At 27.7% G+C, this 27,149-nt stretch overlaps 3 protein-coding genes across 14 annotated transcripts; 1 reads left to right on the top strand and 2 right to left on the bottom strand.

Annotated features, from left to right (window-relative positions):
* Window positions 1-120: 120 nt before the first annotated feature.
* Window positions 121-20,581, bottom strand: Oseg5 (intraflagellar transport protein Oseg5). 10 transcript variants are annotated; one of them, XM_083086226.1, is made up of 17 exons: window positions 20,355-20,574; window positions 20,182-20,264; window positions 19,217-19,389; window positions 17,646-17,756; window positions 17,406-17,584; window positions 16,664-16,747; window positions 15,158-15,298; window positions 13,534-13,658; window positions 11,697-11,942; window positions 9,720-9,883; window positions 8,773-8,967; window positions 6,806-6,956; window positions 4,456-4,627; window positions 2,506-2,628; window positions 2,274-2,413; window positions 727-877; window positions 121-662 (listed from the first exon to the last, which is right to left on the bottom strand). In XM_083086226.1, exons 3-17 carry the CDS (start codon window positions 19,293-19,295, stop codon window positions 606-608), a joined length of 2,118 nt encoding a protein of 705 aa, XP_082942352.1. In that variant the 5' UTR covers window positions 19,296-19,389; window positions 20,182-20,264; window positions 20,355-20,574; the 3' UTR covers window positions 121-605. The 10 variants fall into 10 exon arrangements, with proteins under 10 accessions (XP_082942352.1, XP_082942355.1, XP_082942354.1 ...); XM_083086229.1 differs by having other exon boundaries at window positions 20,533-20,551; XM_083086228.1 differs by having other exon boundaries at window positions 20,497-20,515.
* Window positions 20,582-21,899: 1,318 nt separating this feature from the next.
* On the top strand, window positions 21,900-23,880 carry Clpp (Caseinolytic protease proteolytic subunit). Of its 2 annotated transcripts, XM_083087382.1 has the most exons (5): window positions 21,900-22,451; window positions 22,542-22,676; window positions 22,751-23,141; window positions 23,237-23,399; window positions 23,571-23,880. In XM_083087382.1, the coding sequence occupies exons 1-4, from the start codon at window positions 22,416-22,418 to the stop codon at window positions 23,377-23,379; spliced, it is 705 nt and encodes a 234-aa protein (XP_082943508.1). In that variant the 5' UTR covers window positions 21,900-22,415; the 3' UTR covers window positions 23,380-23,399; window positions 23,571-23,880. The 2 variants fall into 2 exon arrangements, with proteins under 2 accessions (XP_082943508.1, XP_082943507.1); XM_083087381.1 differs by having other exon boundaries at window positions 21,901-22,451; window positions 23,237-23,880.
* Window positions 23,432-26,561, bottom strand: Lft (Limb expression 1 family member lowfat). Of its 2 annotated transcripts, none has more exons than XM_083087379.1 (4): window positions 26,241-26,561; window positions 25,642-25,824; window positions 25,089-25,435; window positions 23,432-25,002 (listed from the first exon to the last, which is right to left on the bottom strand). In XM_083087379.1, exons 2-4 carry the CDS (start codon window positions 25,796-25,798, stop codon window positions 24,598-24,600), a joined length of 909 nt encoding a protein of 302 aa, XP_082943505.1. In that variant the 5' UTR covers window positions 25,799-25,824; window positions 26,241-26,561; the 3' UTR covers window positions 23,432-24,597. The 2 variants fall into 2 exon arrangements, with proteins under 2 accessions (XP_082943505.1, XP_082943506.1); XM_083087380.1 differs by lacking the exon at window positions 26,241-26,561 and adding an exon at window positions 26,043-26,220.
* Between the last annotated feature and the right edge of the window lie 588 nt (window positions 26,562-27,149).

Here is a 27,149-nt window from a genome sequence, read left to right as displayed (position 1 = left end):
TTTCAACCTTCAACACTATGCCAAAATTATAATTTCCTTGCCACTCAAAAATCATTAAAATTAGTTTCAAAATAGTATCATTAGATGTGATTAAGAGAAACTTAATTAAAAAGAGAAACCTATCAACTATTCTTTTATAATAAACAAAGTTCTCATTACATTATCTTTTCGCCATATTTTTTAATGTGTGTGTGTATACATTAATCATTTTTATATAACTAATTTTTTTTATATATTCGAAAGTCTGCTTTCAAAATTACATTATTTCCTTGCCATTATAAACACGTATTCTTAAAATTAGTTTTGAAATAATATTGTTGTGAATGTGTTTAAAAAAGATTTGACTAAAAAATATTATCATTAACTTTCTTTTTTTTATAATAAACAAAGTCTTCATTATACTACTTTTTTGCCCTATGTCCGCTTTATTCGTTATATTTCTTCTATCTCCTTTCCATGTTGCTCCAGCAACATGTTGTTTTCTGGTAGTAAGAACAAGCAGGCTCACAAGATGTTTTCAGTGGCAGCTCGCTGTCGGAAGAGGGCATTTACTACCGGCGATCGTTGTAGTACTAGAGGATCTTTGCAGAGATAGGAAATGTATTTTATTCAACATCGATTTGTTCAATAACATTTTTGACATAATTTTTTTTTTCATTTTCCTAAAATAAAGGTGCTTTCTTAATAACGTAAACGCATTACATAGAGTCTTATGGATTTACTTACTTTATTTGCCGATTCTAGCGTAGAAATATTTCCTATAAGTGTAAGAAAACTTTGATTCGTTTCATTTTTGTTAATAATTTGCAAATATTTTGCTCTTTTACTTAAAACCTCTTCAATTTGCCTTTTATGTCTTACTGCTAATTCCAAAGCCCTAATTAGAAAATATACATATATAATTATAATTAATTTTCTTGAAAAAAAATACAGGTAAAATAAATATAAAAAGACATGAATATTATTATGTTACATGTAATATATAAGCATAATAAAAAATTTATTTATAAAATGCATTAAATATATTATTTTTATTGACATTAATATTTTATACTTATTTATTTCTATTTAAAGTATTGTTATATACAGTATGTCAAGCCACACACATCACCCCTTTTACTTATAAATGCTGTATCACATAATGAATAAAATATTTTTATTAAAACGCACCTATAAAATTGATTGCTGTTACTGTGATCTTTTGGAATAAATCGGTAAAAACCGAAACTGAGGGAAATAAGTGTACTTTTTGAAATAAAAACATATAAAACTTTAAAATAGAACGCCAGGATCAAATCACCTTGACCTTGATATAAATTGTCATCAGGGTCATGACTCTGAATGATTTTTATATAAAGCTGTATAATAATAGACCTCGTTTTACAGGGGTAATGTGAAATGAATCTCGGGGTGACTACAGGGGTAATGTGAGATGAATCTCGTTTCGCATGGAAAGTTGCAAACTCAAGTGGAACCGTATTTTTATGAAGATGAGTAAAAGATATTGTTTATCAAGAGAGTCCAATTATAAGGGAGAATTATTGTACAAAAATTCAGATATCTTATTGATCTCTATCTGTTTAAAGTCTGTGAACATCCGCTATCGAATACAAGTTTGTTTAAATGTAAATGGAAGGCAATTTGTATTAATTCAAATTCAACTTAATAAAAAAATCATTTTAAAAAATTACATTTGAAATTTTTTAATGTTTCTTTGTTAATAATTGAGATAATTAAAAAAATGTTTTAGTCAAAGATGTTTGTTTAAAAGTTTGTTTTATTTTAAAAAGGCTTATTCAATAATATATTCAACATATGCTTTCATTTGAAATTGTAAAGTTACTACCGATTTGTTCCGCAAAATGATAATAGCATTAATCGATTTTACAGATGCGTTTTGGTAATAAAAGCTTTTATTTTCACTATTGCATGACTTTTTATGAATAAAAAAGTAATATGAATGATGTGACATATACTGCATAGTGTATATATGCGTGCGTGTGTGCGTATGTGTGTATACAGTATGCCCCAGTATGTCCCAGGATCATCGTATCATCTATTAATTGCAGATTTTTGAGATCATTTGTGAGGCCGTTTTTTTTCAGAGAAAATATGAGACAGTAGAATCTTGAAATAATACACAACCCTCATACATACTAGATCGTAGTACAGATGATACGAGGTTCCATTGTATATATAATTTTCAATCTGTGCCACATAAAAATTAATAAATAAGTCATACATTTTAGTTTTATTTTGAATATTTTACATACCTATTCCAATTATAAACTTCAAGATTGATATGTATAGCCTCTTTAATCAAGCCGTTTTGTAATAGTATACCTTCTGCTGCCAACAAGTCTCCCGCCAGTAGTGCCATTTCTGCATATTTTTCTGCAGTACTAGATAAGCTCTGCAAATTTTTTATCGATTTAATTATTTAGAGTTTATTTTAATAAATTTAACAAAATGAAGTAGATAATATATAAAAAAAATTTGTTTTACCTTTATGTATCTGATATAATCTACTATATCACATCTACCTATAGCTGCGTAAGCTTCTTCCGCAGCGTGAAATTCCTTATTATCAGTTGCCATGACAGCCATACAAGTCCACAATATTTCATTCTAATAACAATGTAAAACAATGTTATTTATAGATATATTTATGTAATTTAATGTAATGTAATTAAATTTTCTTATGTAATTTCATTAATTAATTTTTAAATAAGTACTAAAACTAATAGAAAATAATAATGTATATTAAATAAGAAAATAATAGGGGATTTTAGTGTGTATTAAATAAAAAAATAATAGGGAATATAAGGGATCATACAAACAATACATTCGACATGCAATATATAAGAACATTTACACACTCTGTTTGTATTAGTTTTTCAAAGTAATAAAAAATATCAATTATCTATGAATAAAACTACATACACAATAAAACTATATAAAATGTTTGTTTTAATATAATTTTTAATATATACTTTATTAGTAATCAATTACATATAAAAACATGTAAAATTTTATATTTTAATTTTAAACCGAAAAATTTAACATCAATTATAAGATAAAGTCATATCGGATTCATCAGAATCATATGTTCATAGGAATGTGTTTGTTACAGACATAAAAATAGATTGGAAAACCTTATGCACAAATAAATATATTATTTAAATTTATTCATTTTATAGAAATAATATGAAAAACTATTATTAATTTAGAATAACAAGTAAAAGGGAAAAAACCATAAAGCAGTCCATCAAGAGATACAATACCGTCCCGACAAGTGACAAGTATCAAGCGTATTATTTTGCTTTAAAATATATGCAGCTATAATTCGAAAACGTAATTTTAATGACATATTTGTAAGATGAGACGAAAATTTAAAAATGAAAATATCGATATTACATTTCTTTTTAGATAAGTAGCATTTTTAATTTAAAATTAAAATGAAAAATTGATTCAAATAATAATTAAAAAATTAGCAATAGCTGAAGCGTGGTAACTGGAGCACAATGAAGAACAGAAAATACTTTTTTTATCTTTTAGTTATTAGTACATTTCAAAATAATACATGCATCATACATGAACGTCTCGAATCTTTTGTTGGTCTTTAGCCGGACATTAATATTGAGCGTTAGAAAATATCAGATATATATAAAATTATGTATGAAATTATTTTAATTATTCCGCAATCTCGACATGCAGATAGACTATAATGTATTTTGCAATAATCTGGCGAATACATTCTTCGGAACAATTCCAATCATTATACTAATGCTATTATTATTATAGTATTCCTAGCATTTTCTGTTGATTTTTAAGAGACATAAAGTGAGAGTTGAGATTCATCTTAGAACTTGCTGATTGTAAATCAATTTTATTTATAGCCATATTATGAACTATTGATAATTTTAACTGACATCTTAATCAAAAATTGTCATAGACAAAAATGATGATAATCATGATAAATCTTAAAAGAAAATTTTTATATAGGAATTTTAATTTAATTCGTATTATTTCTACTTATAGGGCGTACAGGACAAAAATAAAGAAACTTTCATTATGCAAAAGGAATCAGTTATCGACTAAGCCTATTAAGAATTTAATCGGCCTAGTTGTTATTGAAATCTGATAATAAAATATTTTCAACTGGGTATACAATCTTTTTTGCTATTGATGTATGCGACTTGGTATAAGATATAATTGTGCCTCTTGATAAATCATTACCCAGCAAACACAGAATATTGCAACAACATTGCTGCAATGTTGTAATATTGCCGCAACATTGCTGCAATGTTGTAATATTGTAATATTGCTGCAATATTCTGTGTTTGCTGGGTACATATTTGTCACATTTTTTATTTTATAATTATACATAATATACATAAATATAAATACATTATTATAGAGAAACTATTATTATAGAGTTATAGAGAACATTACCTGAGCTATACGACAAATAGAAAGCGCTTCTTTCAATCTTTTGTTTGACATATGTTCATATAAATTTGTAAACAAATTGTAAAATAAGGTAGCCACAATAGCACCGTCTCCACGTCTTACCATGACCATGCCATTACGAACACTCACAATTTTAGGCTGTTTTCCAAATTCACTGTGTTACGAAAAGTATATATATATATATATATATATATATATATATATATATATATATACACATATATATACACATATATATACAGGGTGTCCCACTTTAAATAACGACCTCAAATATCTCCCGAATAATACGTTTTACAGAAAAATGTTTCAGACAAAAGTTGTATGGTTTCGAGGGGGCCATAAGATGGTACCATTGGTTTGACCTTGAAGAGTCATTTGAAGGTCACGTGAAGGTCACTTCAATTTTTTAAAATGGAACACCCTATATATTTTTGCACATTCTTGTAGCTCATCTCGAGAGCTTTCCAAAACACTATAATTAAGTTAGTTTTCATTAAGTACTTTCCGAGTTATGAGGCTTGAAATAATTTCTTAATTTTACATAAACCGTAAAATATCTTGTAAAATATTCATTTTTCGATTATCTTACCTTACCTTTATGTACAAAATAATGAGAGGAATCAATTGGTGTAAAGAAAACACATAATTGTTTCGAAAAAAAAAATGTAATTTGCAATTAACAATTACATTTTTTTTTCGAAACAATTATGTGTTTTCTTTACACCAATTGATTCCTCTCATTATTTTGTACATAAAAGTATTAAGGTAAGATAATCGAAAAATGAATATTTTACAAGATATTTTACGGTTTATGTAAAATTAAGAAATTATTTCAAGCCTCATAACTCGGAAAGTACTTAATGAAAACTAACTTAATTATAGTGTTTTGGAAAGCTCTCGAGATGAGCTACAAGAATGTGCAAAAATATATAGGGTGTTCCATTTTAAAAAATTGAAGTGACCTTCAAATGACTCTTCAAGGTCAAGCCAATGGTACCATCTTATGGCCCCCTCGAAACCATACAACTTTTGTCTGAAACATTTTTCTGTAAAACGTATTATTCGGGAGATATTTGAGGTCGTTATTTAAAATGGGACACCCTGTGTGTGTGTGTGTGTGTGTGTGTGTGTGTGTGTGTGTGTGTATACACAGAGTGTTTCAAAAGCCTGTACAAAAATTTTAAAAGGTGATAAAGGAAAAACAAATATTTTTTGTCAAGCAACAAAAGGTCGGCGTGACTTCGTTATTTCGAAAGGCGAAAGCCGACAATTAGTGGATAGCCGCTCTGAGCTTTATTTAGAGGTCAATGGTAATCATCGAGCAACTCATTTAATTGTATAGAGTAAGCAATCACTGTATTGCTTAGTAAGTAAATGTGTTGTGCGGTTTCTTGCATGTCACCTTCCGAAAAAACGAAGTCACACCGATCCTATATTGCTTAACAAAAAATAATATTTTTGTCCATCAGCCCTTAAAATTTTTGTACGGGCTGTTGAAACACACACACACACACACACACACACACACACACACACACACACACATATATATAATAATATTTGTCATTCGTTGTTCTAAATCGATAATATACAATTAATTACTTCGTTAATTATATTAATTTTATTATAAACACCTAATTAAATTTATTAATAATGTTTAACGTAATATTTTTCACTTTTTGTAAATTATTTATTTATTTCACATAAGTTTGGAAATATTTATATGCTTACATTAGCGTGTATTTTTTCCGAAAAATTTTAAATTATTTATTTATTAAAATTTTTTTAGAAAATATATTTCAACAATAAATGTTTATTTTTTAATGTAAAAAAGATGTATACTTTTCATGTTTTAAATATTATATTAGAAACTGGGACTTTATTTCCAAATAATTAAATAAAAGTGTTAAAAAACTATCAGATATTCTTTTCGCTAACTTCTTTAAAATTCTAAGTAAAATCATTTTTGTTCAAAATGTGATTAAGATAAGAGATTTTTTTAGCGAGATTTTATGAAAACAATAAATGACATAACTATTACTTAATTGATCTAAAAGTAATTTTATTTTAATGTAATTTTGATTTAAAGATATTCAATGATAAAAAATCAATAAAATGCAACAGATAATATTTTCTCCCATTATTTTCGCAAAGAAAAAATTATTTCAAAAGTTAAAAAAGTAATCAAAATCAATAAGTTATTTTATAGTTAAAAACATTTAATTACTCTGGAACTACTTTAAAATTATTTAAAAAGTATTCGATGCTTTAATAATTAGCAATTTGTAATGAATGTTAAAATAATATATTCTTTTCAATTAATCAACAATACCTGCTTTCCTTGTCAATTCTTGTTCGCCGTATTACTTTGCGATCACTATAATGAACACAATTAGGGCATAACCATACCGATAAATTCGCATCTAACATTGCAGCTAATACATTTGCATCAGTTGCCCATGCAATATTTTGCGCCATTGCAGCTAGAACATATAGTTTAAGAAGGACATTGATAAACTATTATAATTTTAATAATTTATATTGACATTTAAAATTATTAGTAATATTATATATTATAATATAATATAATATTATAATATTATATATTAGTAATATTATATTATAATATATATTATATAATATAATATACATCTTACAGATATATATTACAGATGTATGATCATACATACAGATTTGATAAAGATTGAATCAACTCTCTTGAGAGTATAGAGCACAGTAAATTGAACAGAAAAGTCATCAGTATCATTTTGCAATTTTCGCAATAATTATTAATTAAAAAGGATTGGCCAATATGTGCGCATTTCGCGCGGCTAAATTATGAGATGTGTATTTTCTAGGTAGCGAACTTCATATGGCAACGAAAAGTTTGATCGTGTATACCCTAATTTTTATATTTTTGTTGCCATATGACACTCGCTAATATATCTAAAGCGCATATCTCATACCGTCTAACCGCGCAAAACATTTGTTCATTCGCCAATCTTTAATTAACATTTCAATAATTATTTTTCGAAAACTGTAAACTGGTAAAACACTTTTCTGTTCTTATCTGTATTAATAAACGTAGAGATATGCATAACTTTTTCTAATAATGTGGACATCTCGATATATATAACAAAAGTTGTAGCTGTTTAAAATGAATACAACGATATGTATAATTTAATGTTACATTACAGTTTAATATTACATATTATATGCGTTTTATCAATTTGAATCGATATAATATGTAAAATTATATTTAATTATTGCAGGCAGCGTTTACATTTTCGATTTGGCTACCCTACGATATGATCAACTTAACGTGCGTTAGATTGATGTCATGTTATCATTTGATAGTGTGCGAAAAATATAAGTATAAAAAATTATAGTAAGTATAAAAATTATAAAATATTTTTTTTATCAAAAATTAATAGTGATTTTATTAGAAATTTTCATTAGAAAATATTAAAGTCGCGCATATATTTTAAAAGTTATTCGTTTTATAATTTACAAGTTATTTATGTTTAAACCAATAGTTGCATAAATAATACGATGATGCATAAATAATAATTTAATTAATGATAATAGTTAGCATTTTAATTAAATTAGTACCATTAGAAAATATTTCACAATTTTCAAAAACTATATTTTAATATTTAATAAAGTTTATATTTATTTTAGCCAGCAGTTTTTGTATAAGCATAATACGATAAAATAAACAAACCGCGTCGCAAATAACATGATGTATGATGTATTTATGTCATAAAATGCTGAAATTTATTAAATGTTCCTTCATTGGTTCATAGGCTTTCTATGTATACTTTTTCATACACTGAGTATTATGATGAAATGATATACGCCAATCTGTAACTCTGATAATGAATCAGAAATTGACCATATTGCAGGGCCAAAAGTAGACATTGCTTGCAATATTTCAAGCCGACATAAAATATGTAAAATATTTATATTAAATCATACATTGTTGTATTGATTTCAAACAGTACAACAATATTTTTACTATGTTGATACATTATAAAATAGCATATCTCTTCGTTTATTAACAGATAACTTTTTTGTAAATAGCCACTAGACTCAGACAATAAAGTTCAGTCTACAATACATCATTTTTAATTAAAAGATAAAAGATTATGGCCACTTTTGATGGGATACCCAATATATATATATATATATATATATATATATATATATATATATATATATATATATATATATTGGGTATCCCATATATATATACACGCGCGCGCGCGCGCAGGCGTGTGTGTATGTACATTTTTATACCTATTTTACAAACTCTCCCGAATCCTGTAGTCCTTATTGCGATTAAAAACAGATCTTTATTGACATCTATTAATGCTAACTGTCGATCCTTTATGCTAATATAACTTAATGCAACTTGCATCACACCATGCAAATGTGAATACGATTGACTTTCCACTATCGGCTTGTTATAAGATATCTCCAAAATATGAAGTACTGAAAAGTAAATGAAAACCTTATACAAATTCTCATTTCTAAATAATATTTTTTTAAATACGAATTATACAAATAATATATAAATAATATAGAAAATTTTTTCCATCTTGCAATTTTTTATTGAAAAGAATCTATATCTTCTAAATCTGTTGTAATAAACATACACAAATAAATAATATATTAACGTATAAATACAATATAATGATATTTAAATATAATTTAGCTTTTTTTATATATGTATACACATATAAAAGAATTTGTCTATCTTAATATTAAAATATATTATATAAAATCAAAATGAGATAATTCAATGCTAAAACTTAAATTACCATAAATATCTTATCATAAAACAATATTTTACTATAAGATATACCGGAATATCATAATTTTTTATATATATGTTAAAAATCCCTATATAAATATACTATGTATAAAAAAACCACAGATCTTTCATTTAGTGCATAGATTCTAATCTTGTAAGTAAAAATAAATAGCTTAATAGCCTTGATAATTGTACTTATTACATACATTTATGTATTATGTAATTATACTTGTGGCATTATTATGTGATTAAGAAAAATCATTGTGAATAAAAATATCAGCTTAATATTAGTGTGCAAAAAGATTTTATAATTTATGATTTCAATATTATGCGACAGATAGTAATTTTTAAAAATTTTCGTAGAAAAAAATTAGCCGAAAGACATTTCAAACAACAATTATTACGTATATAGTATATATGTATATCTTACATTTTTCATTACTCTGATTCCTTATAACTAAAGTATCTGCACACAATGATAAGCAAGGAATACATAGTGGTTCTTCAGTACATCCTTTCCATCTTGGAGTACCCAATAAACGGCCTTGATAATTGTACAATGACAAAGTATTAAATTCCACAATTAGAAAGTGCCTAGAAAATTGTGCGTAATAGTTAATAATGAGATAATTTATACATGCAACAGTGTAATTACTAATTACATTATTCATCTATAAGATCATAATTTATATATATATGTGTGTGTGTGTGTGTGTGTGTGTGTGTTATAATATGTAATGCAAAAAAATTAATGATGTAAAGTTATATTATTTTATAATATAAGTAATATCATAATTATACTTCTATTGTCTACAAAATAATTATTATTTTAAATATGCTTCCAATTACAAATCTTTAATATTTCTTTAATATAATTTCAATTTTTGTTGTGTTAGATGTTATTGTAAGCGCTAGTATGGATCGACAAGATGACCACCCGACGCATCAAGAATCTGATATCAAACTAATATTCTTATTTTTTCCCCCTTTAAAACAATCTTCTAAACAACTTGTATTTAAAATATTTTTTTACTATAATACATATTTTAAGAAATAACAGCTTGTAGCACTTTAAATGGACCACACTATATATATGTGTAACAAAAAAATTATTGTTAAATACCAGTTTTGATATATTAAACTTGATAGAATTACTAAAGGGGTGATAGAATTACTGTAAATAATAAATCGATTTAGGATCCTCAAGTTCTACAGTGTCAATAAAAAACGATTATTTTTCTTTAACTTTTTTCTTTTAATATGATAGATTCCTATCAATATAGTAAATATAATAAATCAATATAATAAAAATCATTATTTTTTCTATCTTTAATTTTGTAATAATATAATTTTGAGATTCATACATTTTGAGATTGATACATTATTTTACAAGCAAAATATTCTTAAATTTTTAACATGAAAAATTTATAAGAATTACATAATCTTGGTTTAGAGTAGAAATCGTTAAATCTTATCGAGATTGTCTATTAAATTTTTAAAGAATTTAATGCTATTTATATAAACTTGTTTCCAATTGGAAATCATGTCGCATAAAGTAATAACGATAAAAGTAATTGAATTTGTTACTTGTTACCGAAAAAAAATGTAAGATTATTTATTCCATTATAGATAAAATTTATAATGATGTTACAGTTATAGTCATCTTTATAATGTTGTTATAGTCATCTTTCTCTGTAACTGTAATAATGTAATAATATATTACGGTTAATGATTATTTTTATTTTCTGATTCTGAAATCCATATAATAGTAAAATCTATATTGTTGAAAAGTATATATAACTCTCTAAACTATTTTAATTTGATGTTCTTTAATGAAATTGTTAAAGCGTAGAATCGATTTAAAACTATTTAATAGATTTGACTCAATTAAATCTTAAAAAATATAGTACTTGCTATACTTATTTTTTAATAATGCACAATATCTTATTGTAAAAAAGTGAAAGAAAAACATTGGAAGAAAGAATAGAAGAAAAGATTATAATATTAATGTAAAAAAAAAGAAAAAATAATTAAGTTTTTCTTTTTTGAGCACAGAAATTTTAAATTTATATGATGCTATTAAAATAATACATATTTAAGAATTTTATTTAAGATAATTTATTGTCTTTTATGTCAATATAATTTGAAAATTTCAATAATTTTTTTTTTTAATTCCACTTATATATAAGAAATAAAATATAATGTTTTTTCATATGTTAATTAATTATAATTATTTTTATTTAAAAATAGATTCAATTTAATTTGATTTTCATTTAAAAAATAATGCAATCACTAAATTTTTTACAAAAGAGCGGCTCTAGATTAAAAAATTTCATATAAAATGTATATATTGAGAGAGAAATAAATGATTATTTTATATATATTAAATACATTTATAATAACTTACTTTTCTGCCAGCAGTATAGTAGATATGCTTCTTTTCAAATTAAATATTGCCGGTGTATTCCAATTTGTTACAGAATAGATGTGGCATTGTGCAAGTGTGGTAACGACTAAATGACCAAAGCCAAATTCGAGGTGTACAACACGATCGGAAATTTCTAATATTTCATGCACCTCATTTCCAATATCTCTAATCTCGATCATCTTTCTTTTTATCAACGTGGCTTCATAATTATCCCACTCTAATCTCCTTAAATATTACATAAAATTTATAAATATTATTATATATTATATCAGAAGACAAAGAATGTAGGGTGCATATAATAAGAATTTGCGACAAATTATTCCCTTATGATATTAACAAGGAACATTAACACACTTAACTTATGATATTAACAAAAAACACACTAACTTAACAGCCAAATGTCTCTCTTCGATTTCGACGAGATGTTATAATTTAAATTCGCATTAAGAGAGGTACTTTTTTATTTATTCTTTAATTATTTACGATGCTTTACATTCAAGTCATCTCCGATCAATTTAAATATATTCTTCACAATCTATAATACGAAATTATCTTATGCAAGTCTCAATAAATTACAAACTTCGTAGTTTTATTAAAATTCTAAAAGTTATAAAGATGTCCTATTCAAATATTTCTATATAACAATATAATATATAAAATCTTGTGCAAAAATTGTAATTTCTTATATTAATCAAAATTTATGAACAACTAAAGAAGTGGATTTTTGAATAACTACATTTGTAGAAATATTTCACAGCTTTTGATCATAATGATAAACTTGATAAACTGGAATTTAATGGAATAAAATGGGAATTTTATTTTCAGATTTTTAACGTATATTTATATTACCACCTCTATTCAAGAAATATATTTGAGTCTTAAAAAAAATTATATTTTAATCCCATATATAGCATCGTATATTATTCTTTCTTTCTTTTCTATATTTCTTTTAATTTGGCAATACTTGACAATGATTGGAATTATTGAGAGAACATGCTCGCTGTATTTCCATTTGAGCAAAATACTTAATTATTGACACATCAATTTTTTGCAATTATTACAATAATTCCAAATTATTGATTCCAATTTTTCTTTTTAATATTTTCTGATTGATCTTGTTATCTATACGTTTAAAGTATGATTAATATTTATTGAATTTTTATATTATTTTGTCGAAAATATGAATAAAAAGAAAGATCGAAACTAATGCTAAATGAAATAATTTTTAATTTAAATTTTTTGCACCAATTGAATAACATGAAAAAATACTAAAAAATCATAAATATAACCAAATTTAATATTTGTATTATACAAAAATGACATTAAAAAAGGCAGAAATATAAATTAATAAACAAATTTAATCATAAATATAATCATAAATCATAAATATAATAAGGCTCTGATAATTTCAAATACAAAAAAAAATTTTAAATTACAATAGGCAATAAGAGCCAAACGCGGTAAAAAGGGCGCACATTAATTTCAAAGTTTACATAAAATGCTAAAATTGTGAACATTTCGATCTCTTTTTCTGGACCATCCTCATCGCAAAATTAAGTTTGAATTAAAATTAATTCTGCATGTCGTTATATAAATCATATATAAATATCATCAGGAATTAAAATGAAAAAGCGCGGTCAATGACATGTTAGATAATAAATATCAGATTGTTTGTACTGACATTATGACACTAAAGTTATGAGAATCTAATAAAAAGATAAAACAAATAAAAAAGATAAAAAAAGAGGCGTCTAATAGTATTATATAATGTTTAAATTCTGATGAGATTTCTTTATTTTATTTTATCAAAATTTACCTATCTATAATGTGTCCAGTCAAGAGTTTTCCATTACCGCATGCCATAGCCACTTGCGTACTATCGCTGGACCAAGTGATGCTGTAAATGCTGCCAGTATTTACTTTTTCCATAGAATGCAGCCACTAAAATATGGCAATAGTATATTATTAATTATTAATAAATAAATTCATATGTGATGGAGAAAAACATGAGAGGATAAATTATTCAACTCAAAATTAATATAATATACTGGACACAGAGAGATGCGTGCTATACAGTACATAAAAAATTAAAACTCTCTTGTAGTAATACCCAAACTTAATCTTTGCAAGAATATTAGTTTTAACCTTTAAATTAAATCTTTTTAATAAAAGAGATTTTTTATATCTTTTTCATATAGTAGATTATTAATGTAATGAACATGTAACTTATAACAAATTTTATTAACATATAATAAATTTTTATAATATTATAAGAAATGTACACACACATATACATATATATATATATAAAATTATTATTACAATCTATGTATATGAATAAAAATATTTAGCTCAATTAAATAATTTAATTTATAAGATAAAAGATTTTATTTATATAAAAATTAGTTTCTATTGTACATCTTAAATATATTTAGTCCATTTTTCAAAAATCATAATTATATCTAAATCTCCCATATAGAAATCAGAAATTAAATTAGTAAAAATAGTTGTTATAATCTTACTAACCACTTTGCAAGTTTCATATAGTTTTTATTGCTTAAACTTAGATAGCGCGTCGCATAGTGATAAGCAAACTTTTCATTTAACTGAAAGATATTATTTAGTTATTTTTTTTATTTACCAGAAGGATAATTATAGAAAGAAAAAATACCTCTTTTAGTTTCTAATATTTAGTCTCTTTAGTTTCTGAATAATATATCTACAATTTTTTAATACGACGTTTTAATAACAGACTATTATGAATTTAATATATATTATTTTAATTAAATTTTTGTTCATGTTTTAAATTGTATATGAATGTGTATTTGATATAATGCAGTTTTTACAAGATGTTTCAGGACTTGTGGGATAAACTTCAGAGGATGATAGAATTCATCAAGAAAATCAATCAAGGAACCTGTATGTTTTTCAACACATTCTTAAATAACGTGCATTCTTTTTCGAACCGCCTGTGAAATAGACAACTGATCGCAAGACAACATTGCAATTGACGCATAACGATACTGATTTCACGTTCTTTTAATTTTGTTTTTACTTTATTTGTTATTCTTTTTAATTGTATTTAAAAAATGTGAACTAATATTATCAGATGTTACGCGTAATCCTATCACACACTAATTGCCTATCTCATAGCCGATTCGAACAGATATGCTTAACAATGCTGAAGGATGCATCAGAAGACACAATTTCTTGACTTGAAAAATTGATTTTCCAAGTGAAATCTCTTGAAGTTTGTCCCACGAGTCCTAAAATATCTCATATAAATTAAAAATTTGTATTCATTGTTGGAAAAGAATAGCAACTTAAGCTTTCATCTTATTAAGCTTCAATCTTATTTTATTTTAATAAAATTTCTATCTTATGCATTATTATATAAAACAAAATATTAGTAAACGTTAGAAATTGTTGATTAGTCTCACCCCATTTTTATCACAAAGCTTGATTGTATTGAATGATCCAACAGCAAAATAGTTACCCGAGGGACACCAGCTAATTGCTGTTATAGGATAATCACCAATACCACTGCTATATAATAATTGATTATTGTTAGCATCCCATACCTGTGTTGGAAAATATTGTTATTTGTTTTGCAGCATAAAATATACAAATTATATATAAACATTATGATCTTCAGACAAGAAAAAAAAATTAAAGAAGAATTGAAAAAGAACAAAAAGATTTTAACCGCAACGAATGAAAGAAAGATTTCCGATTTCTTACAAAGGAATTAAGAAGGAAAATTAAAATATCCTAATTTTACATAAACTATAAAATATCTTGTAAACGTAATAATGTCTCGTATATGTAATTTTGCCTATTCTGCGCTTAATATTTTGTATACTATACTTAGTATTTTGCACTAATATTTATAAGGAATCGATTTATACAAACAAATTAGGATAGTTTCATTTAAAAAAACTAGATTGATCTTAACATAGCCTTAGCATCAACACTCAAAATCAAACTAATATTTCTATCTTTTCTTCCCCTCCAAATCTTACTTGTATTTGAAAAATTTTTTTAATGCATTGTTTTCGAGATATGATGGTGCGGAAGTTAAAATAGAACACCCTGTATATCTGTTTGCTAAGTTCGTGGTTGTATAAACACGTTTATTTGTGTTCATTGCACTAATTTATTATTACCTGTTAACCTTGGACATATTTTAAATATATATTGGAAATATTTTAATTTTCTTGTGTGGCTAGTTCTATTTTTTAATAAAAACACAAAATATTTATCCTTAATATATACACACACACACACACACACACATATAATAGATTTACCCCATGAAATTAAAACACATTTGATTTTTGTTAATAAAAACTTATTTTTAAAATAAGTTTAATTAATTTTTGTATGACAAATATTTTGTATGATATATAAAATATATAAAATATATAAAATAGCATTATTATATCATAGATTTTATATTACAAATAGTAAACTATAAAATTATTTAACTCTTACTGCACGATAATATATATATATAAAAATTTATTGATAATTGATGACTTTGTGAAATTGCGAAGGAAAAATTATTGCCATATGAAGTAAGGCATTAGTTAAAACGTATATCTCATGACAATTTTGAAATAGAAAGAACAGTACGTGTGTGTGTGTGTGTGTGTTGCGTTTGTACTTAAATGATCCATTGGGATATCAAATTTATATGAAATATCAAATTCATCTTAAATTAAAAATTGACAGATAAACAAAATCGAAAAAGAAAACAACGAAAAGTCGATTTCCTAGATAATAAAGCGACAAAAATTTTTGGAATTGTATCTATCGGATATGTTATAATTTTCTTCATCATATTTTGTATTTATTTTTTTCATCTTTATGTATAATTTATCATACATATTTATTCTATTATAACTAAGACTGATAGCAAAATGTAACAATTAAAAATTACGTACCTTGTATCTACAATCTTCGCTTCCAGACAATATAAGATTATTTTTCCAGCATGCAATAAGTACGAGACTATCATGCGCATGCCACTGAAAAAAATTAAATTGTATATATAATTTTAATGTATATATATATATATATACATATATATATATATATATATATGTGTGTGTGTGTGTGTGTGTGTGTGTGTGTGTGTGTGTGTGTGTACATATACATATATATATATATATATATATATATATATATATATATATATGTATGTATAAAATTTAGTCTAAATTTTTTTTCATAAAACAAAATCATCAAATTCTAGAACTTTCATAATCAATTTATTTAATTTATAATGAAATTCAGTATGATAAATGTTTACTTTAAGTTACGCAGCACATAAATAATTTCTAAAAACTTTCTACAACCCTGAATGTAACAGAGAATGAGAGTAATTTTATTAGAATATACCAGATCCGTACTCTTGAGAAGTTCCAGCGGGTTACAGCAAGAATTTTTTATATTAATTAATGAGATAAATTAATATAAAAAATACATACTTTGTATAAAATAATGTAAAATTATATATTGCAAATGTAAATGTGTGTTGCATTTACATAAGCAGAAGATCAATAATTTATTTTATTAATAATTTTATGAAGAATTTAGGAAATAGCAATATTGCGGGAAGAGAAAAGGAAGAATATAAATTATTTAATATTAAATGCAAAACTAAACAATAAGATAAAAATATACCTTGTGAGACTTGGAATTAGAATTAAGTGACTGCAGGATTAAATTTGCACCCTGGGAGTATAATATCGTTGAACAGTCAGGACTCCAGCTTGATGTTAATATGGGAAGATTTGTTTTAATTATTGTAGATCGAAGCATACCACTACGAGACCAAATTTTGATTAATCCATCCTCACCAGCTGTAATTAAGGCCATTTTTCTAAACAATGAATTTTTAGAGATAAAATGATGCCGCCATACCAGTCAATAATGCGGAACCATCGTTACTCCATCTTCCTACTATCGTTGCCCCCTTATGAGCATTAACACTTTTTTCAATGCGACCATTTTTATTGACCAAATGGTATTGACCTAAAAAATGAATATTATTTTAATAATGTTAATAATATTGTTTTAAAAGCTTCTCTCTTATATACTCTTGTATATCTGTCTTATATACTCTTCAATTAGACACACTTCTAGTTAAATAAAAAAGAACTTTTTATATTACCAATCTGATACAATTTTTTTATATTTTATATTGTTAATCAAATTATTATATTGTTAATTCATTCATTTTTTTAAGACTTAATATTTTATACCTTTTTATATATAATACTTTCAATAAACTATTAATACATCTCTTTAATACTTTTAATACTTTCTTAATATTTACAATAAAAAAATTATGTAATCAAAAAGATAATGTAATCGGAGAATTTCCGTTTCAGAAGTGATATATTTACATGCAAACTATGTATAATAGTTTGAAAGATAAGAGGAAACGAGTATCAGAAAGAGGAAATATGTATGAGTATGAGAAGGTATATGTATGAGTATGAGAGTAATGTATGCGGAAATAAAGACAGGAAATAGCATGGGATAAGGAATAAGGAAGTAAATGTGCAGGAATGGGTCGAAAGAGAGATAAAAAGAAAGAAGGTAGGCAATGGCGGAATAAGGACGCGATGGGCAAGGTAGATAGGATTGGATTTAGCAAGAACTAAGAGAAGCGAATAGGATAAAAGAAGGAAATTCGATTAGAGAAAAGGCAAAAGGTAAGGAAAACAAAAAAAATATACAAGGGCGAAGAAATGGAAAGTAAAAGAAAATGATAGGGCAGAGGCCTATTGCAGAGAAGGAGAGGGCAAGGACCTATTGCAGAAAGAAAGAGAGAGAGAGAGAGAGAACAAGGAGATTGAACATGGGATTGATGTAAAAGAAAGAGAGATGAGCTGAAAGGAGGGCTGAAGGGAAAAGGAAAGAAGGGGTGAGTATTTAGGTCAAGTAAAAAGATGCAGAGATTTTTAATGAGAGAAAGGGAGAGGAAGAGAGGAAATGTTAGTTTAATTATAAGAGAGATTAAAAAGCTAAGAATGAAAGGAAAGAGATAGAAGAGGAAAGAAGGAAGAAAATAGAGGAGATAAGTTAAAGACTTAAGATTGCAGGAAGAGAAGTGAAAAAAGGAAGGTTGAAAGGCAATATTGAGTATTATAATATAACTAAATTAAATATAATTTTAACATATAGTTATAATTGAAAAAAAATTATTAATGTTATTTACAAAAATATATTTTTTAATAATTAATATTATAAATTAATTTTATACCTTCAAATATAACATATATATTTGTATAATTTTTATTATTGAATTCAAAGAATATTATCTTTTACATTACAAAGAGAAACTTACAATAATTAATATACAAGATGTCTCGTGATAAAAGTTTTAATGACATATTTTTGAGTAAAAACCCGAGATGAAAATCCTAATCCTGAAGAGAAAATCCTTCAAATGAATAATATTATACACCTCAAAATAAATAATATACCATCAGCAGTTGTTATTAATAATACATCCAAAGATGATTTCTTAGCGATGGAAGTATTAGGATGTGGATGCCATTGCATATCAGTGGGATAAAAATCATTTGGAAATTCAGCCACAACGGTAGAATGTGCAATACCACCTTCTAAATGCCAACATATTAATAAATGATCTTGTCTGAAACAAACAATTTAATATTAATATTAATATTAATAAACTTTTAATATTAATAAACAATTTAATATTAATAAACTTTTTTTATATGACTTTCATGCAAAAAAAGACAAAAAAATTCCAGGTAAAAGTAAAAAATTAGAATATTTATTTTATTATAAAAATATAGATTAAATGACAATTATAAGATTTATATTTATATTTAATATAATAACAATTTTTCACAACACAAACAATAGTTTTTCACTATAATAAGAGAGAAAAGAGAAAAAGAGGATATATATTTATAATTTTTAAATATATTAAAATATTAACATGCGTTATATACAAATACATTTATTTTTTATGCCATATATTATTTAAACTATAAATAAAAAATCCCAAATTAAAAAAAAGAAATATCTTTGTCGATACATGAAAAAATAAGTATATACTAATAAATATACATATGTATATGTTATTTAGAGTCTATGTATGCATGTATGTATATGTATATGTGTATAGAGTATCCCAGAATTCACAGATACAAAATGCACATCATAACTTGATTGTTTATGCCAAAAGGCATAAACAAGAAGGCATTCCTTAGAAAAGGAATTTATTTTGACAATATACTTTGTTTTTACTACAATATTTCTATTTTAATTCTTCAAAACGTGAAGAAACTTTAACATTCCAGAGATAAACTGACTTTGTAAAATTGTTAAATCTTACCTTTATGTATGAATGTTATATTATAGAATATACATGTGTTATTTTTATTTAAAGCAACATAATTATAGTAGATTGACTTACCCACACGAATATATTTCTTCTGTTGAGCTCCATGCGACGCAAGCAACTAAGCGTTTATGTGCATTATTGTCTTGTACAGATATCTTAAATTTCATATTAAATATGTTGTGACACGTATAATAGTAATTTTGATGATTATTTTAATAAAAACGAAAGCTACAATCTATACACACTTTTTCTCACTTCATAGTTTAAAATAGTTGTAAAGAAATTAAGATTAATTGAAAAAATACAAGTAAAAGCAAGTATTATCGATAATATGTATATAATTATTTGTTATTGTGTAATAATTTTAGTTGCGGCAGAAATCGTTACGTTATTCTAACTGGCGCAGATATATTTTGTGTTTACTGCTTCATTCCGTAATGGTAACCATGACAACGAAGAGTGGCTTTTTATCAATACTAGAGGTTTTTTATCAATACGAAGGCTGTGTTCCAAAATTCACTGCCAGTACTGAAAATCTATAGTGTACGTCACGTAAACTATAGATTTTCAGTACTGGCAGTGAATTTTGGAACGCAGCCTAAATAAGAGACTGGCTATCAAGGGGCCACTTTTGATTGGTCTGCCATTTTTAGGAAACTCCCGCTCATATTCAAATTTTATTACTCTATAATTATTACTCTATTTTGAATAATAAATAATTTTATACTCTATAATTTATTACTCTATTTTGAATAATAAATGATTTATATTACTATAGAAATACTGAAAACTAATTTTTAAAATTTTTCTAAATAATATGTCAAAATAATTTTTCATATTTAATATTTAAATAAGATAAAATTTATTACTGTAATTTAATTATTATTATTTATAATATTAATATTATTAATATTTAAATTTAAATAAAATTTATCATTATAATTTATACAATATTTCTTATATTATCTATATATATATATATAATATATTCATTATTTATTTATAATATTTATTATTAGTAAATATCATTTATATTCAAAATAGGATAATTAAAATTTGAATATAAGCGGGAGTTGCCTAAAAATGGCGGACCAATCAAAAATGACCCCCTGATGGCCAGTCTCTTATTGGAGGGTCTCTAAAGCCGGGTCTACAGGGCCAATACTCGACCGTGATTGGTCGATTTTCTTACGCTTACGTCTTAAGGTGCCTTTACATGGGAGCGTCTGAGCGTCGAGCGTCTGCGCAGAAAACCATTACCAGACCATTGCGCAGATGAATCCTGCGATAACCGGCTTAAGCCGGTTATACAATAGCTGTCGTAAGTCGGGTGTCGTAAGAGTTGACCAATCGTATTTGATTATTCTTCTCTAAAATCAACTGTGATTGGTTAAGGCTGATGGCAGAGAACGAAATGTTAGCGCTTACGTCTGTCGTAGTCATGGACATAAAGTAAGGCAGAGAAAAACGTACATGCAATTTACGTATACGTTTTTCTCTGTCTTACTTTACGTTCACGACTACGACAGATGTAAGCGCTTACATTTCATTCTCTGCCATCAGCCTAACTCTTACGACACCCGACTTACGACAGCTATTGTATAACCGGCTTAAGGCTAATATTACATTTGTCGTACGACAAATTTTTTAAGCACATTGATTGGCTGCGGGATAATAATTTTTTGAATCTTTCGAAACTTTCTTTCCCGCAGCCAATCAATGTGCCTAAAAAATTTGTCGCGCGACAAATGTAATATCGACCTAAAAGCTACGCCAATCATGAATCAAATGCGCGAAACACGTGTGACGGTAAGTTGAGTGCCAAGAGAGTGCAGCTATAAGGAGAGAATAGACGTTTCTCTCATTTTTTTCTTAGTCTTACGAATGCGAAAAAAGCGCGGGATTAGACATTTTAGAAAATTGTCAAAATTAGGAAATTATTGAAAAAAAAATATTCTACGTCAAAAACTGCATGTACATACTTTGAAAGTGTACAATCTGTACGAGAAATAAGTAATAAAAACGAGTATCTAATAATAAAAAAAACAAGTTGGTGGATAAGAATTTTTTTACCGACACTCGTGCGCTGCTTTCTACGAATCTACGTAAAATTCGTTTTTAATACTTTGGCGAATGCTGGGAATGTAAACTAGGTTAGGTTATCTTTGACATCTTTATATGTTTTTAACGGTAAAAGGGAGAAAGTGTTTGCCTTTAGAGGTACTACTAATTTACTATCGTATATTCTGTGAATTTTCTTCCCCTTGAATATATTTTCATCGCGAAAAGTCATCGCATCTACGAAGATGTTGCGAAAAGTAAACAGTTTACTACAAATTGTTGTGAGTATATCTTGTTTACATGAAGAAATTTTCGACGAAAACTGATATTTACAATTGATTATTTTTGTAAAATTGACATTAAATTGACAGGCTTATGGACAAAAAATGAGCAGCAGAAATTTGAACTTTGTACCTATTGTAGTGGAACAAAGTGGACGTGGTGAACGCGCGTATGACATTTACTCACGCCTTTTAAAGGAGAGAATTATTTGTCTCATGGGTCCGGTACGATAAATAATTTCTTTTTATCAGACATTAATTTATAATCTTGAAACAATCCATTCAGTATCCTCTTATAGATTACGGATGATGTATCTTCCGCGGTAGTTGCTCAACTTCTTTTCTTGCAATCGGAAAGCAGTAAAAATCCGATTCATTTGTATATCAACTCACCTGGTGGGAGCGTAACGGCAGGGCTTGGAATATACGATACTATGCAATATGTTCTTCCACCTGTCTCTACGTGGTGTGTAGGTCAAGCATGTTCTATGGCTAGTCTACTTTTAGCTGCTGGAACTAAAGGCATGCGTCACTCTTTACCAAATGCTAGAATCATGACGCATCAACCATCGGGAGGAGTACAAGGCCAAGCTACAGATATTCAGATCCAAGCTTTGGAAATTATCAAATTGAAAAAACAAATCAATGGATTATATGTAAAACATACTGGACAAGATTTAGAAAAAATAGGTATATATATATATATATATTGTACTAGATTTTTTTGTCAATTTAGTAAAGTATTTTTGTATTTAACAAAATAATTAACAAATGTTCTTGCATAGAAACGAGTATGGAGAGAGATAACTTTATGAGTCCGACAGAAGCTAAGGAATTTGGAATAATAGACAAAGTGTTGGCCCATCCTATGCAAGAAGAATCTACAGAAACAATAGAGAATACAATAAGTGCAACGACAAAGCCTTAATATCGTTGAATAGGACACAGGTATACAAATTTGGTTTCATTGTTGTAACAAATGCATTAAAAAAATGTATTTATCAATATTTAATATAAAATATTTATAAAACAATTATAAACTATATTCTATTCAACTGTGCTTGTGTAAGGGGTATATTTACCCTTTTTCAAATTTTGGTATATACTAATTTATAACAGAGCAGAGAGAGAGAGAGAGAGAGAGAGGAGAATATCATTGCGGGGATAATGTGACTGCCTATATTCTTTCTTTGCGATATATCTTCATAATTAAAGACAAGCATGTACGTTGCTAAAAGCAAGTGTCTATAACTTGCAACATATGAAAAAACCTATTCACCTTAAAATATAATATGATATGTTAAAAGTTTGCTTCTATTGAAGTTTTATAGCTTAATATATAATTGTGCGAGTTACTTAAAATTTACAGATTTATTTTAATATTCTTATAGATCGGTAAAAATCAGTAAATATATCGTTTTCATATATATACCCTGTGTTTGTATAATTATTATCTTAAAATTCTCTATAATTTGTTATTGTGAATATCACATGCACGCGCGGGTGCACACATTTTTACATATTTATTAAAATATTTTAATTTACGTATTTATTAACTTTTTTAAAAATTTCAAATACATGTATGTGATCTTATTTGATCATACTCTGACAACAATTAAGAAAACAAAATTCGTATAAGATAATAAACAGATCATGGAAGACAAAACCTTGCATCCTAAAAAATATATATACATATAGATAAATTTAATATGTAATAAATGCGAGTGTTTTATAACGCGGTATATCTTTATAACTTTTAATAATAATGTGTATGTGTGTTGTGTGTGTGTGTGTGTGTGCGTGCGTGTGCGTGTGCGTGCGTGTAGTATTTGAATATATATACTTAATAATCTTAGATATCAAAATATCCCATTTAAGATCTATTATCACCAGGAATGCTTTATATAAGAAAAAGCTCTACAATGAGATATATATATTATAAAAAAGAAGGAATAATTTGTGTAATATAAAGTGTGTTAGTGCCTTAAAAAGAATTATTAAAAGTAAAATTGCTCATAAAAATCGACTGTAGAAAATGTCTCAAAAAAAGAAAAAGAGAAAACTATTTTTGTCAAAACTATTATCATCCCTCGCGAAAGGCCAGTCTTGTGCGTCATTTATTTTAATGACATTCGTAATAGAGAACTTATTGCGGACAGACTTGTGCGTGTGCGAGCATCAGTATGTCTTTCTTTTCTTTCGGAAATCTAAGTTCTCGTCCCGCTAACCGCGCAGTTTCCAGTTCACGTTCGGCTAAAGCCAATTCCATTGCCACGACTCCGCCACCACTCTCGTGTTCTCTAGCCACCCAATCTAATGCCATTTGGCTACGCATATCGTCGTCTAACGCCCGATGACTATAATGCGCGACTACTTCCTGTCTACTGCATTGCCTCTCTCTCATAGCTTTTAAGGAGCCATTCCAATGAAGCAATTGAAAGACTGTCATTAGTTCTTGAAATTCCAACATTGTTCTTCCACGATTACACTCCAACATGAAACGAAACGCACCTATACCTGTATTTGGATCTTCTTTCTCGTCGCCACTTCCCTGAGAAAAAATATATACATATATATATATACACAATCATCTTTACTATAATTTAATACAATAAATAATTTGATTATTTTATTTACTTGTGCTTGGCTACTGACTCCATTTGGCGTTGCCGAAGGTTTCGCAAAACTGGCCCTTGCTTCTGCGACAGCTTTCTCGATAAAATCATCGGTGATTTTTCTCGATGGATGTTCATTAAATACAGAATTCATCAGTGCAATTTTTGCAGCCGATCGGCGCGCTTCTGCCTTTGTAGGACAATTTTGAAAGCTCCCGAAACAAGATCCTCCAGGAAGCGTTACATAACAAATATAAGGTGGATTAGCACCAGGGACGGATTCATAAATGACTAATGCGCCGTTTCTCAATTCTGCGCCTCTAGCTTGTTTCATTTGCCAAAATTCCTGTAATGCTTCCACAACATTTACTGTATCCAAAAAGAAAAAAATTAATATAGACAGCTATATAAAATGGTATACGTGTGTGTGTGCGTGTGCGTATGCGTGTGTATATATATACATATATATACATGTATACACACACATACACACACACACACACACACATTATATATAAGATAGAGAAATCTCTTTTACAACTATGATAAAATTAAAATAAGATATTTAAGTGTACCTCTGCCATAACCTTGACTGTGTTTTGCAAAGCTGTTCACAACTGTATCTACAGCTTCTCTTAAAACTTGCTTAGCACGAGCATCTACCAGTCCACCTGTGACCCCCATATTTTCAGGAACGCGAGATTTTGTTTTAACTGGCATCATGCCCTGCATCACTCAAAAACTTGCACTCATTTACTCTGGAAGCACAATGTTCCTTCTAAGTAATTTCTAAACTATACTTTCGCACGCAATATTTTTTCTCGTATTTTAATACAATTTTTCATAAACAGGATACAAAATACAAGTATAGTGTGTGTCAAGTGTTATAAAAATATAAGATATATCTCCAAGAAAAGTGTGGGAATTATTTCCAGTTGAAATGACAAATGAGAAGACGGACATTGTTGGAGTTTACCTGGAAACTTGGAAACGAAAGTTGCGAAAAAAGATTCTAGAAATATTACGAGTCCTTTACGCGACGAGCGCAATTCGCACTGTCACACTGTTGACGCTCGAACTCGCGATCAGTATCGAATATCGCCGTGCCGTGTCAAACGCGACACGACGCGACACGACACGACGCGACGCGACGCGATGCGTCGCGAATACTCACCGGGGAACTCGGCGAAACAATGCTGGGAATATCTAGTCTTTCTCGTCGACGTACGGATTGTCGCGACGAGTGTCGGATGATGCCGCGACAACGAAGGAAATAAAGGGGACGGCGGTCGCATCGGGCGCTCGAAGGAACCCAGGAGGCCCGATCCCGGCCGCGCGCACGGACCCGGATGCCCAGGAATTCGCGTAAATTACTTTCCGATCGGGGCACCGCGCCGAGCGCCGCGGGATCAAATTGCAAGACACATATAACGCGTTTAATGGCCCCGGACCGCTGACGATTTCCAGAAAACCAGGGCCGGTTGTCGCGCGCGGGCGCCCCGCGTCACCGCTCGCTCTCTGTCCGCCTAAGGGTGCGGCCTTGTCCGGCCAAGTGTCTGCGTTTTTCTTTTCCTTTTTACTAACGGGCATCAGGGTCGCACCGTTCGACGCGACGCCCGTGCCCGTGCCCGTGCCCGTGCTCGTGCTCGTGCGTCGTGCGTCCAGTGCGATCAGGGTGCGAGCGACTCGTTCATTCCGGAGAAGAGAAGGTGGTATAAAATATCGATGATTAATAATAGTAAAGGAATGAGAGATTAATTGGTTAGCTCATTATTTGTAAACGAGTGTAATGTTACCGACACATTTTAATGCCTCGTTTCTCTACTCTAATAGGTGCTCTCCTGACACGCGCGATATCGAACAAATAATAATAATATAATAATGAGAAATTTAATTACATTTCGTGCGAGATCTTTTCGAGTATGATATCTTTTACGCGAATCTTGTATTGAAAATATTCGCAGGAAATTATTTCATCGCGTGTCATGTATAAATGAAAGCTATAAAATGACTGTATATAATCAGAATCGGAAGGATATGACATGCCATATAAAATGTTTCAATCGTCGTTTTTGAACAAACA

Source organism: Camponotus vicinus, unplaced genomic scaffold (genome assembly GCF_025532165.1).
Source record: "Camponotus vicinus isolate PSW18456_S1 unplaced genomic scaffold, iyCamVici1.0 SCAF_13, whole genome shotgun sequence".
Lineage (NCBI taxonomy): Eukaryota > Metazoa > Arthropoda > Insecta > Hymenoptera > Formicidae > Camponotus > Camponotus vicinus.
This window is presented reverse-complemented; position numbering and strand designations above follow the sequence as displayed.

Bases quoted from the DNA above. Each gene is read 5' to 3' on its own strand.
- Lft (XM_083087379.1), bottom strand. From the start codon at position 25,798: ATGCAGGGCATGATGCCAGTTAAAACAAAATCTCGCGTTCCTGAAAAT. The intron at 25,436-25,641 runs GTACACTTAAAT...TTTTGGATACAG, and splicing joins CAGTCAAGGTTATGGCAGAG to TAAATGTTGTGGAAGCATTA. The intron at 25,003-25,088 runs GTAAATAAAATA...ATTTTTTCTCAG, and splicing joins GAGTCAGTAGCCAAGCACAA to GGAAGTGGCGACGAGAAAGA.
- Clpp (XM_083087382.1), top strand. From the start codon at position 22,416: ATGTTGCGAAAAGTAAACAGTTTACTACAAATTGTT. The intron at 22,452-22,541 runs GTGAGTATATCT...TTAAATTGACAG, and splicing joins ACAGTTTACTACAAATTGTT to GCTTATGGACAAAAAATGAG. The intron at 23,142-23,236 runs GTATATATATAT...GTTCTTGCATAG, and splicing joins ACAAGATTTAGAAAAAATAG to AAACGAGTATGGAGAGAGAT.
- Oseg5 (XM_083086224.1), bottom strand. From the start codon at position 20,276: ATGAAATTTAAGATATCTGTACAAGACAATAATGCACATAAACGCTTA. The intron at 17,585-17,645 runs GTATGGCGGCAT...CCTTAATTACAG, and splicing joins TGGTTCCGCATTATTGACTG to CTGGTGAGGATGGATTAATC. The intron at 8,968-9,719 runs GTAAGATATACA...TTTACTTTTCAG, and splicing joins GAATCAGAGTAATGAAAAAT to TACTTCATATTTTGGAGATA.